Genomic DNA, 14,238 nt, shown 5'->3' with positions numbered 1-14,238 from the left:
GCTATAGAATATTCATAACGTAATGTGGGTCTCGTGTTGGCTGAACTATTGCCTCCAGTCCGCTCACGGTGAACTGACTGTTACTGTTATTGTCAGGAAACACAACTCAACCATGTCACTCTCCATATTCCTGTAAAAAACCTTCCTCCTCTGTAGTCTCGTATTCGTCTCTTGAACTCTTATATCCTCCGTCCAACTCAACCGAGTGGCAATTACCAGTACGGTGAAAGCCTTCTTGTTTTTTTTCAGGTCCAGTTCATGACGCATTTCTGCCGGCGACGGCTAGAGGTGACGGCTAGAACGGAGACATCTCGAAAATCAGTTTATCACTAAATCCACAAAAGTCCAAACGGTTTGGCCTCACTTAAAACTGACAGATTTTTATGGTGATTTCTTTTTTACAACCTACTCTGTAACAGCAGCACCTACTCTGTAGCAGCAGCACCTACTCTGTAGCAGCAGCACCTACTCTGTAGCAGCAGCACCTACTCTGTAGCAGCAGCACCTACTCTGTAGCAGCAGCACCTACTCTGTAGCAGCAGCACCTACTCTGTAGCAGCAACACCTACTCTGTAGCAGCAGCACCACTTACTCTGTAGCAGCAGCATCGCCTACTCTGTAGCAGCAGCATCGCCTACTCTGTAGCAGCAGCATCGCCTACTCTGTAGCAGCAGCACCACCTACTCTGTAGCAGCAGCACCGCCTACTCTGTAGCAGCAGCACCGCCTACTCTGTAGCAGCAGCACCTCCTACTCTGTAGCAGCAGCACCTCCTACTCTGTAGCAGCAGCACCTCCTACTCTGTAGCACCGCCTACTCTGTAGCAGCAGCACCTCCTACTCTGCATCACCACCTACTCTGTAGCAGCACCACCTACTCTGTAGCAGCACCACCTACTCTGTAGCAGCAGCACCACCTACTCTGTAGCAGCAGCACCAACTACTCTGTAGCAGCAGCACCAACTACTCTGTAGCAGCAGCACCAACTACCCTGTAGCAGCAGCACCAACTACCCTGTAGCAGCAGCACCAACTACCCTGTAGCAGCAGCACCAACTACCCTGTAGCAGCAGCACCACCTACTCTGTAGCAGCAGCACCACCTACACTGTAGCAGCAGCACCACCTACACTGTAGCAGCAGCACCACCTACTCTGTAGCAGCAGCACCACCTACTACACTGTAGCAGCAGCACCACCTACTACACTGTAGCAGCAGCACCACCTACTCTGTAGCAGCACCACCTACACTGTAGCAGCAGCACCACCTACTCTGTAGCAGCACCACCTACTCTGCAGTATTGTAGTCAGAGCTATAACACGGCCTCCTTGACCCTTCTCTATTGTGAGAGGTTAACAATACGGCTACAGTTGGACTGAAACAGAATAAACAGACAGTCAATTCTGATGAGATCAATATGAGGGTTCAGATGAAATCCTCTCTGTGCTTTTCATCAGCCGCGTGTCTCCTGCTGCTGTTAATATACAGACGGCCGTCCACCCTGTCCCCCGTGCTGTCGTTTATTGTCCACGGACACCTGGGATCAGTGCCACACACACACACACACACACACACACACCACCCCTATGCTTCCTCTGTGTCCTATCCATCTCCCTGACAGGCCACCCTACAGCCCGGCTGTCTCATTAATTGCAGGAGGTTTTTCGGGGCGCCCCCGCTCAAGGCTGTATAAACACATTGATATTGTGTTCGGATGAGAAGAGAGACTGGACAGGAGCATTTCCAGGGGGGTCTCCCCCCGATGTTGGACCCCTGGGGGGGGATGATAAGAGAGACGGGACAGGAGCATTTCCTGGGGGGGGGGGTCCCCCGTCGTTGGACCCCGGGGGGGGACCTGTGCGGCCGTGTGCACGACAATCAAATGAGGGACGGAGAGAGTTCATGAAGTTGAACTGTTAATCTGGTTTTATTATTCGTAGGAAATCACAGGATGATGGGTGAGGGTTGGTTGAGTGGGGCTGGTTGAGCGGGGCTGGTCTGAATGTCGTGTTTCGTGGCCTACGGTCTGAATGTCGTGTTTCGTGGCCTACGGTCTGAATGTCGTGTTTCGCGGCCTACGGTCTGAATGTCGTGTTTCGCGGCCTACGGTCTGAATGTCGTGTTTCGTGGCCTACGGTCTGAATGTCGTGTTTCGCGGCCTACGGTCTGAATGTCGTGTTTCGCGGCCTACGGTCTGAATGTCGTGTTTCGTGACCTACGGTCTGAATGTCGTGTTTCCTCCTCCCCCTTCGCGCCCCCCCTCACACCTTCCTCCTCTCCCTTCGCGCCCCCCCTCACACCTTCCTCCTCCCCCTTCACGCCCCCCCTCACACCTTCCTCCTTTCCCTTCGCGCCCCCCCTCACACCTTCCTCTTCCCCCCTCACGCCCACCCTCACGCCTCCCCCCTCACGCATTCCTCCTCCCGCTCACACCTTCCTCCTCCCCCCTCACTTCTTCCTCCTTCCCCCCCTCACGCCTTCCTCCCCCCTCACACCATCCTCCTCCCCCTTCACTCCTTTACATGAACCTGTGTTGATGAAACCCTGAGAACTCTGTTGAACTCTATGACTTTAGGTTCGTGCCTCAGTTGATCAACCCTCTGGTAACTGACAGGGTCTTCTGCTTGGATCAGTGTACAGCTGTAATGCCTAATTCATTTGCCTTTTCATGCAGATCCAAATATTGAAGGACCGTCACACACTGTCTCGCTGTAATGGACTTTAAAAAGCAATGAGAGTCTGGGTAGAGAAAGTACACAGTAGACTAGACACGATATCTGCAGTCACAAGGGGTAGAGAGGGGTGGGGGAGTCTTTGCCCAGACGGACGGACAGACACATTTTCCCCTCAGATTACCTGCCTGAGCGAGCAGCCATTTTACCGTGAGGTGAGCCACAAACGACACATTATCAAAATGCCTCAGCCTCTGTCCTCCCTCCACTGACTCCATCTCCTGTCTCCTCTGTCCTCTGTCCTCCCTCCACTGACTCCATCTCCTGTCTCCTCTGCCCTCGGCCGGTGTCGCTACAGTCCTCTGTCCTCGGCCGGTGTCGCTACAGTCCTCTGTCCTCGGCCGGTGTCGCTACAGTCCTCTGTCCTCGGCCGGTGTCGCTACAGTCCTTCCAATTCGCCGGTCGTCTCTTCCCTTTTCTCCTCGTCTTTCCCTCCTGGAAGAATTTAAGTAGACGCAATTACCTCAAACGGGCGGCGTCTGGAGCCAGGTTGATTTGAACCCACTGGGAGGCTAGTGGGACGGGGAGGGGGTCTCTCTGTATGTCTGTTGGGAGGCTAGTGGGACAGGGGGGGGTCTCTCTGTATGTCTGTTGCTATATAACTCAAGGCTATAGTATTTTAGCTCATGCATTTCTTCCTGTCCTTGGGCTACATTTGTAATTAGGTTTTTGGTCCATTCATTTCTGCTTGGCTGAAAGGCCTAATTCTACTGAGGGGGAGAGAGAGAGACAGAGAGGGAGAGAGAATACGGAGAATGAGAAGTGTGGGGGAAAAGAGTGACCGAGAGAGAGAAAAGGAGTTTGAACAGAAGTGTAGCTCGTGAAGCATGAAATTCCTCAGTGTCCGTGTGCCAATAGTGTGTCCTGCAGTAACAGGTAAGATGTAATGACAGGATTGACTCTGTCTCTGTGACGGCCGAGTGGCTTCCCCTCTCTCTCTCTTGCGCTCTCTCTCTCTCTTGCGCTCTCTCGCTCTCTCTCGCTCTCGCTCTCTCGATCGTAACTGGAAGTAAAGCTGGAAATAATAACGGACTTTTTACACTGCTCACCCTCCAGTCAGACAGTAATATGTCTCTAATAACACGTTTACACTGCTCACCCTCCAGTCAGACAGTAATATGTTGTCTCTAATAACACGTTTACACTGCTCACCCTCCAGTCAGACAGTAATATGTTGTCTCTAATAACACGTTTACACTGCTCACCCTCCAGTCAGACAGTAATATGTTGTCTCTAATAACACGTTTACACTGCTCACCCTCCAGTCAGACAGTAATATGTTGTCTCTAATAACACGTCTACACTGCTCACCCTCCAGTCAGACAGTAATATGTTGTCTCTAATAACACGTTTACACTGCTCACCCTCCAGTCAGACAGTAATATGTTGTCTCTAATAACACGTTTACACTGCTCACCCTCCAGTCAGACAGTAATATGTTGTCTCTAATAACACGTCTACACTGCTCACCCTCCAGTCAGACAGTAATATGTTGTCTCTAATAACACGTTTACACTGCTCACCCTCCAGTCAGACAGTAATATGTTGTCTCTAATAACACGTTTACACTGCTCACCCTCCAGTCAGACAGTAATATGTTGTCCTCTAATAACAAGTTTACACTGCTCACCCTCCAGTCAGACAGTAATATGTCTCTAATAACACGTTTACACTGCTCACCCTCCAGTCAGACAGTAATATGTTGTCTCTAATAACACGTTTAGACTGCTCACCCTCCAGTCAGACAGTAATATGTTGTCCTCTAATAACAAGTTTACACTGCTCACCCTCCAGTCAGACAGTAATATGTTGTCTCTAATAACACGTTTACACTGCTCACCCTCCAGTCAGACAGTAATATGTCTCTGATAACACGTTTACACTGCTCACCCTCCAGTCAGACAGTAATATGTTGTCTCTAATAACACGTTTACACTGCTCACCCTCCAGTCAGACAGTAATATGTTGTCTCTAATAACACGTTTACACTGCTCACCCTCCAGTCAGACAGTAATATGTCTCTGATAACACGTTTACACTGCTCACCCTCCAGTCAGACAGTAATATGTTGTCTCTAATAACACGTTTACACTGCTCACCCTCCAGTCAGACAGTAATATGTTGTCTCTAATAACACGTTTACACTGCTCACCCTCCAGTCAGACAGTAATATGTTGTCTCTAATAACACGTTTACACTGCTCACCCTCCAGTCAGACAGTAATATGTTGTCTCTGATAACACGTTTACACTGCTCACCCTCCAGTCAGACAGTAATATGTTGTCCTCTGATAACTGACCTTATTATTCTCCTGTTATGAAAGAAACCATTTCTATTTTATCCACATTCTAGTCCATTTCCTTTCGACTCTTACTGCATAAATTGCTCAAACGTTCATTAAGGTTTCTCCTGAAACGCTAGAACCCTTCTATTGTTGTCCAATGAAAAATTATTAATTCAGATGTGCCGGGCTAAGTGGGTTGATTTTAGAGCTGGAGGGATTATCTCATTTGCTGTTGTTGTTGTTGCTCATGTTTCATTCGGAACCAGGAAATGAAAAGTGGTGGATGAATAAAATTAATCTCTTTTGTTCTCTTTAATCCTCAATTAGAAAGATAAGCAGACTAACAACCATTCACTTAGTTATTAAGGCCTATTAGATGTTCTCTCTCTCGCTCTGTCTCTCTCTCGCTCTGTCTCTCTCTGTGTCTCTCTCTCTCTCTGTGTCTCTCTCTCTCTGTGTCTCTCTCTCTCTCTCTCTCTGTGTCTCTCTGTCTCTCTCTCTCCCTCTGTGTGGTGTTCGTTTCCTCTTGACGATTGCTGCTTAGACATGCTTTCAAAGCGTGTGCTGTTGGTTCAGACCGTTGTCCTTGATTTGGCTGTGTACTTTGTCCAGTTTGTACTTTTTTTTTTCGAAGTGTATCAGACCTGCTGTGGAGAGGCGGGGGTCCAGCTGAATCAGTAACAACTCAGTGGGTTGATGTGTTTCTGGTCCTTTGACAGGGAATGTGGTGATGAATTGATGGCAGGGTAATGCAGACCAAATGAGAGGCAGTGAGGGGAGGATGGAGAGACCTCTCCTCTTCAGCCATGTGCTCTGTTGGAAGTGTGATGTCAGCTCAGTGTGGCTGGGCGGACACAGGTAGCGAGGCCCCCCTACACAGGTAGTCGAGGCCCCCCTACACAAGTAGTCGAGGCCCCCCTACACAGGTAGTCGAGGCCCCCCTACACGGGTAGACGAGGCCCCCCTACACAGGTAGACGAGGCCCCCCTACACAGGTAGACGAGGCCCCCCTACACAGGTAGACGAGGCCCCCCTACACAGGTAGACGAGGCCCCCCTACACAGGTAGACGAGGCCCCCCTGCCATGCCATGCGTCCTGCCCTGCCATGCGTCCTGCCCTGCCATGCGTCCTGCCCTGCCATGCGTCCTGCCCTGCCATGCGTCCTGCCCTGCCATTTGCCCTGCCCTGTGTCCTGCCATGCGCCCTGCCCTGCCATGCGTCCTGCCATGCGTCCTGCCCTGCCATGCATCCTGCCCTGCCATGTGTCCCGCAAATGCGCCCTGCCCTGCCATGCATCCTGCCATGCGCCCTGCCCTGCCATGCGTCCTGCCCTGCCATGCATCCTGCCATGCGTCCTGCCCTGCCATGCATCCTGCCATGCGTCCTGCCAAGCGCCCTGCCATGCGTCCTGCGCCCTATTCTCTATGTAGTGCACTACTTTAGATCAGAGCCCTATTCCCTATGTAGTGCACTACTTTAGACCAGAGCCCTATTCTCTATGTAGTGCACTACTTTAGACCAGAGCCCTATTCCCTATGTAGTGCACTACTTTAGACCAGAGCCCTATTCCCTATGTAGTGCACTACTTTAGACCAGAGCCCTATTCTCTATGTAGTGCACTACTTTAGACCAGAGCCCTATTCTCTATGTAGTGCACTACTTTAGACCAGAGCCCTATTCTCTATGTAGTGCACTACTTTAGACCAGAGCCCTATTCCCTATGTAGTGCACTACTTTAGATCAGAGCCCTATTCTCTATGTAGTGCACTACTTTAGATCAGAGCCCTATTCCCTATGTAGTGCACTACTTTTGACCAGGGCACATAGTGTTCCATTTGGAACGGAGCCGCTGCCTGCTTTCTGTTTACCAGCTGAAGTATTTCTATACAACAGTGTTCTTCTCTTGTCTTTCAGTCTCTGGTCTCTGGTAGAAACGTGTTTTATTGTGCTGCCCTCATCACAGCTGGAAGGTCCAGTCTATATTAACTCATCACCTCACATGTCATCAGAAGGTCTAAGGGGTAAAATGTAGATTTATGTTGGGGCAAAATTTAGATTTATGTTGGGGCAAAATTTAGATTTATGTTGGGGCAAAATGTAGATTTATGTTGGGGTAAAATGTAGATTTATGTTGGGGCAAAATGTAGGTTTACCTTGGGGCAAAATGTAGATTTATGTTGGGGCAAAATGTAGATTTATGTTGGGGCAAAATGTAGATTTATGTTGGGGCAAAATGTAGATTTATGTTGGGGCAAAATGTAGATTTATGTTGGGGCAAAATGTAGATTTATGTTGGGGCAAAATGTAGGTTTACCTTGGGGCAAAATGTAGATTTACGTTGGGGCAAAATGTAGATTTATGTTGGGGCAAAATGTAGATTTATGTTGGGGTAAAATGTAGATTTATTTTGGGGCAAAATGTAGATTTATGTTGGGGCAAAATGTAGATTTACCTTGGGGCAAAATGTAGATTTATGTTGGGGCAAAATGTAGATTTACCTTGGGGCAAAATGTAGATTTACCTTGGGGCAAAATGTAGATTTATGTTGGGGCAAAATGTAGATTTACCTTGGGGCAAAATGTAGATTTATGTTGGGGCAAAATGTAGATTTATGTTGGGGTAAAATGTAGATGTATGTTGGGGCAAAATGTAGATGTATGTTGGGGCAAAATGTAGATGTATGTTGGGGTAAAATGTAGATGTATGTTGGGGCAAAATGTAGATGTATGTTGGGGCAAAATGTAGATGTATGTTGGGGCAAAATGTAGATGTATGTTGGGGCAAAATGTAGATGTATGTTGGGGTAAAATGTAGATGTATGTTGGGGCAAAATGTAGATGTATGTTGGGGCAAAATGTAGATGTATGTTGGGGCAAAATGTAGATGTATGTTGGGGCAAAATGTAGATGTATGTTGGGGTAAAATGTAGATGTATGTTGGGGCAAAATGTAGATGTATGTTGGGGCAAAATGTAGATGTATGTTGGGGCAAAATGTAGATTTATGTTGGGGTAAAATGTAGATGTATGTTGGGGCAAAATGTAGATGTATGTTGGGGCAAAATGTAGATGTATGTTGGGGCAAAATGTAGATGTATGTTGGGGCAAAATGTAGATGTATGTTGGGGTAAAATGTAGATGTATGTTGGGGCAAAATGTAGATGTATGTTGGGGTAAAATGTAGATGTATGTTGGGGCAAAATGTAGATGTATGTTGGGGCAAAATGTAGATGTATGTTGGGGCAAAATGTAGATGTATGTTGGGGTAAAATGTAGATGTATGTTGGGGCAAAATGTAGATGTATGTTGGGGTAAAATGTAGATGTATGTTGGGGCAAAATGTAGATGTATGTTGGGGCAAAATGTAGATGTATGTTGGGGCAAAATGTAGATGTATGTTGGGGTAAAATGTAGATGTATGTTGGGGCAAAATGTAGATGTATGTTGGGGCAAAATGTAGATGTATGTTGGGGTAAAAGTGGGATGGTTTGGATGCTTTGTACATGTAAATGATAAATGTCTTACTACCTACTACCTGTCTTAAACCCACGAAGCCTTGAGCCTCCAGTCAGCCTGAGTGCAGAGCAGCACGGCCTGTTGAGCCTCCAGTCAGCCTGAGTGCAGAGCAGCATGGCCTGTTGAGCCTCCAGTCAGCCTGAGTGCAGAGCAGCACGGCCTGTTGAGCCTCCAGTCAGCCTGAGTGCAGAGCAGCACGGCCTGTTGAGCCTCCAGTCAGCCTGAGTGCAGAGCAGCACGGCCTGTTGAGCCTCCAGTCAGCCTGAGTGCAGAGCAGCACGGCCTGTTGAGCCTCCAGTCAGCCTGAGTGCAGAGCAGCACGGCCTGTTGAGCCTCCAGTCAGCCTGAGTGCAGAGCAGCACGGCCTGTTGAGCCTCCAGTCAGCCTGAGTGCAGAGCAGCACGGCCTGTTGAGCCTCCAGTCAGAGCAGCACGGCCTGTTGAGCCTCCAGTCAGAGCAGCACGGCCTGTTGAGCCTCCAGTAAGAGCAGCACGGCCTGTTGAGCCTCCAGTAAGAGCAGCACGGCCTGTTGAGCCTCCAGTCAGAGTAGCACAGCCTGTTGAGCCTCCAGTCAGAGCAGCACGGCCTGTTGAGCCTCCAGTCAGAGCAGCACTGCCTGTTGAGCCTCCAGTCTTCACCGGTGAGGGTCACAGACCCCTGCAGCTGCTGTGTGACAGGTTCAGAGGGTAAACCCGTCAGGAGGGGAGAAACCCAGTGCCTGTCTCACACACACACCCCTCTCTCTCTGAGCCCTCTCTGGTTTACCCAGCACCTGTCTCACACACACACCCCTCTCTCTCTGAGCCCTCTCTGGTTTACCCAGCGCCTGTCTCACACACACACCCCTCTCTCTCTGAGCCCTCTCTGGTTTACCCAGCGCCTGTCTCACACACACACCCCTCTCTCTCTGAGCCCTCTCTGGTTTACCCAGCGCCTGTCTCACACACACACCCCTCTCTCTCTGAGCCCTCTCTGGTTTACCCAGCGCCTGTCTCACACACACACCCCTCTCTCTCTGAGCCCTCTCTGGTTTACCCAGCGCCTGTCTCACACACACACCCCTCTCTCTCTGAGCCCTCTCTGGTTTACCCAGCGCCTGTCTCACACACACACCCCTCTCTCTCTGAGCCCTCTCTGGTTTACCCAGCGCCTGTCTCACACACACACCCCTCTCTCTCTGAGCCCTCTCTGGTTTACCCAGCGCCTGTCTCACACACACACACACACACACACACACACACACACACACACACACACACACACACACACACACACACACACACACACCCCCTGGCACCAACGGTTCATAAAACCCTCTCTCTGGTTGGTTCTCGGGCCGCTGCTGGCCAGCCACTTCTGTGTGAGTGAGTGAAAGCCCCCCCCCCCTTTACTCCACAGTAATGATTGATGACAGACAGACGGGAGGTGTGTTTTCAAGGTAATGATGAAAGACATCAGTGAAAACTAGTTGTTTTGGCGCTGTGGATAATGGATGGCAGAGGCAGTCTGGAACAGGAGCGCTACGGTGGCCCATGTGGAACAAATGGAGAGATTGGAGCCAGTGGACTGGCTCTGAAATCATCTGTTATAATGAGCTGGTCTACGGAGCTTGGCTGTGTCCCAGAGTAGCGCTGTTAGGTCTGTGTCTCAGGCTTTGTGGTCTGGTCCTGTGTGTTAGACAGCCCAGACTAGACTGGCTGTGGAGGAAGTAGTCTCAGTCATAACGAGGTAGCTTAGTGTCGTCAGTAGCTGTGTTCCAGTCACTCGGTAGAGTCATCTACTGTAACAGTCATAGTGTCTCACAGAATCGCAGGATAGGTTGGCGTTAGACACCACACTTCTGTTTACATTAGACTCTGGTCTTATCTGCCTGTTAGGGAGGGAGAGCTGCCCTTCATTTACATTAGACTGTAGTCTTATCTGCCTGTTAGGGAGGGAGAGCTGCTCTACATTTACAGTAGACTGGTCTTATCTGCCTGTTAGGGAGGGAGAGCTGCTCTACATTTACATTAGACTGTAGTCTTATCTGCCTGTTAGGGAGGGAGAGCTGCTCTACATTTACAGTAGACTGGTCTTATCTGCCTGTTAGGGAGGGAGAGCTGCTACCTCCTACTGCTTTGATCCATCCAGGGTTCCCTCTCTGGCCCCATACTGTGTTCTGACTCCTGGCTTTGACTCTGCCCCTCTCCCTCGCTCTCTCCCCTCTCTCTCTCCTCACCTCTCCTTCCTTCTCCTCTTGCTCTCCTCGCCTCTCCTTCCTTTTCCCCTTGCTCTCCTCTCTCTCCTCCCGTCTCCTTTGTTGTCTCCCCTCTCCTTCCCTGTTGTCTCCCCTCTCCTTCCCTCTCCTCTTGCTCTCCTCTCTCTCCTTCCCTCTCCTCTTGCTCTCCTCTCTCTCCTTCCCTCTCCTCTTGCTCTCCTCGCTCTCCTCCCCTCTCCTTTGTTGTCTCCCCTCTCCTTCCCTGTTGTCTCCCCTCTCCTTCCCTCTCCTCTCCCCTCTCTCCTTCCCTCTCCTCTCCCCTCTCCCTCTCTCTCCTCCCCTCTCCTTCGTTGTCTCTTCTCTCTCGCTCTCTCCCCTCTCTCTCCTTCCCTCTCTCTTGCTCTCCTCTCTCTCCTTCCCTCTCCTCTTGCTCTCCTCTCTCTCCTTCCCTCTCCTCTTGCTCTCCTCTCTCTCCTTCCCTCTCCTCTCTTCTGGCTCTCCTCTCTCTCCTTCCCTCTCCTCTCCTCTCGCTCTCCTCTCTCTCCTTCCCTCTCCTCTCCTCTCGCTCTCCTCTCTCTCCTTCCCTCTCCTCTCGCTCTCCTCTCTCTCCTTCCCTCTCCTCTCGCTCTCCTCTCTCTCCTTCCCTCTCCTCTCGCTCTCCTCTCTCTCCTTCCCTCCCCTCTCGCTCTCCTCTCTCTCCTTCCCTCTCCTCTCGCTCTCCTCTCTCTCCTTCCCTCTCCTCTCGCTCTCCTCTCTCTCCTTCCCTCTCCTCTCGCTCTCCTCTCTCTCCTTCCCTCTCCTCTCGCTCTCCTCTCTCTCCTTCCCTCTCCTCTCGCTCTCCTCTCTCTCCTTCCCTCTCCTCTCGCTCTCCTCTCTCTCCTTCCCTCTCCTCTCTCCTTCCCTCTCCTCTTGCTCTCCTCTCTCGCCTTCCCTCTCCTCTCTCTCCTTCCCTCTCCTCTTGCTCTCCTTCTCTCTCCTTCCCTCTCCTCTTGCTCTCCTTCCCTCTCCTCTTGCTCTCCTCTCTCTCCTTCCCTCTCCTCTCCCCTCTCCCCCTCTCCCCCTCTCCCTCACTCTTTGTCTTTTCTGCGAGTAGCTGCTTGTGTCCAGGTTGTTGTTGCTATAGATTTATATCCTGGCCTGTAAACCATGGGCCTGTTCACCAAGAAATGTGATTTATGAGTAATGCACACGGCTGACCTACAGGGTCGCCAATCTGGATCGCTGCTGCTTATGCTGCACTTTCCCCTCCTGTGAAGTGAGCCGGGGAACCCAAATGGCACCCTTATTCCCTATTTAGTGCACTACGTCCTATGGGGTTCCTCTAAAGTAGTGCAGTAGTTTGGGAATAGGGTGCCATTTGGGTCGCAGTAGACTGGTTCTGTCTGGGTCTGAGGCCAGAGAATGGAGCTCTGGTTCTGTCTGAGGCCAGAGAATGGAGCTCTGGTTCTGTCTGGGTCTGAGTCCAGAGAATGGAGCTCTGGTTCTGTCTGGGTCTGAGGCCAGAGAATGGAGCTCTGGTTCTGTCTGGGTCTGAGGCCAGAGAATGGAGCTCTGGTTCTGTCTGGGTCGGAGGCCAGAGAATGGAGCTCTGGTTCTGTCTGAGGCCAGAGAATGGAGCTCTGGTTCTGTCTGAGGCCAGAGAATGGAGCTCTGGTTCTGTCTGGGTCTGAGGCCAGAGAATGGAGCTCTGGTTCTTTTCCTCAGGAGTCTGAGCTGAACCACGTCAGGCTGTTCGGCTGTAAGACTCCGCTATTTAGATGGAGATAGAGGGGCTTTATCAGACAGTTGTCTGGGCCTGGGGAGGGAGTGAGTGTGTGGAAGGGTTAGTGTGTGACTGAGGGAGAGAGTGTGTGTGTGTTGCTTTGTACTGAACAGGCCTGATGCCAGTAGTGTTTAGTGAGGGTGTGTTGATGGTTACCAGCGGAACAGCCTCCTGAGAACCAGACTAAAATAATAACAAAAAGCTCTCTCCCTCTCTCCTTCCTTCCTTCCCTCTCTCCTTCCTTCCTTCCCTCTCTCCTTCCCTCCCCTCCCCTCCTTTACTTTCCTCTCTCCTTCCTTTCCTTTCCTTCCCTCTCTCTTGCCTTCTTTCACTTTCTCCTTCCCTTCTTTCCCTCTCTCCTTCCCTTCCTTTCCTTCCCTCTCTTTCCTCCCTTCCCTCACTTTCTCTTTCGCTCCCTCTCTTCCATCCCACTCTTTCCTTCCCTCTCTCCTTTCCTCACTCCCATTCTCTTTCCTTCCTTCACGCTCCCTCTTTCTCTCTCGTTCCCTCCCCTCTCACTTTTCTTCCTTCTCTTCATTCCTTCTGTCTCCTTTCTTGCTCTCCTGCTCCCCCCCCTGGCTCCCTCTCCTTCCCTCTTTTTCACCTTCTCTCTTTTCTTCGCTGACACACTCCCCCCCCCCCCCCCCCCTATTCCTCCGTGACTGTGAATTCCTCCCTGTGTTTATGCCCATAGCTCCATGTTGTATTGTCTTCAGTAGCTCTACAGGCTGGGAGTCTAAGCCATGAATGTCTCCCTGCCATGTGCCCTTGTCCTGCTGGACAGCCAGTAGTCTTTAAATAGGGTTTCTTTGTATTCTGTTATTTACTCTTAAACTGCGCTGGGTGTTTCTGCGTTCTTCCACCCTCAAATACAAGTTACCACAATGTTGTTGGGTGTTTTATTATAGAAAGGAAATACAATATATATATTTAACCCCTTATCCAATCGATCCAGATATTTAATATTTTATTTGAATGTCCCTCGTACGGTTCCATGTGAATCTTTTTAACCTCTACATCTGTTTGTTATAGTGGGCTTTATCAAGAGGATTACACACATTTCATGGATGCTTTCTGAAACTAGAATGGGGGTTTTAAGAAGAAAACAAACGTGTGTGTGTGTGTGTGTGTATAAATGGCCTTGTAAAATATGAGTTCCCCCTTAGTAACTGACTGTGTCACTGGTTCAAGGTAAAGATCGAGTCATCATCATGACATCATCATACACACGATAACTAACTTCATGCTTGTAATCAACAACAGAATTCAAATCTGCCAAAACCGTCACTATTTGCACTTCCCTCCCTAATATTGTTGTCTCTGAACAAAAGGCAGACAGGCTGAGTCAGAACATTGCACGCCTCAAACTATAGAAAGTAAAATGGAGGTATGTCCTGAAACTATGACCCCCCCCCCCCCCCCCCCCCCCCCATGAGTAGAGAAATACAACTGAAGCAGCACATTGAGTCCTTTTTTAAATTCATGATTTGGTGTGGAGCTGAAATGACAATAAGAAGAATTGTTTTAAATCGCCGCAAAGATATATATTTGTTCTGCGTGAAAAAAACCCCGCTGAATTCTGCGTTAGCACGACCTCTTCTAGTTTATGCTGCAATGTGTATCTTTTTTTGGGGGATGATCAGACCAAATTCACATAGAGATGTGTGTTATAGATCTGTCATTTGCATTGAATGCAAGTCTAAGAAGCAATAGATATGTTCTATGTACTCTATTTCAATGCTTCCTGTTAAG

General features: G+C 49.8%; 1 protein-coding gene across 1 annotated transcript in view; it reads left to right on the top strand.

Annotated features, from left to right (window-relative positions):
* Window positions 1–3,555: 3,555 nt before the first annotated feature.
* Window positions 3,556–14,238, top strand: part of LOC116372488 (threonylcarbamoyladenosine tRNA methylthiotransferase-like) — a 187,513-nt gene continuing 176,830 nt past the window's right edge. The window contains exon 1 of the mRNA XM_031821294.1: window positions 3,556–3,604. Coding sequence (XP_031677154.1) covers window positions 3,556–3,604 — 49 coding nt within the window. The remainder of the gene's footprint in view (window positions 3,605–14,238) is intronic.

This window comes from Oncorhynchus kisutch, unplaced genomic scaffold (assembly GCF_002021735.2).
Source record: "Oncorhynchus kisutch isolate 150728-3 unplaced genomic scaffold, Okis_V2 scaffold3957, whole genome shotgun sequence".
Lineage (NCBI taxonomy): Eukaryota > Metazoa > Chordata > Actinopteri > Salmoniformes > Salmonidae > Oncorhynchus > Oncorhynchus kisutch.
This window is presented reverse-complemented; position numbering and strand designations above follow the sequence as displayed.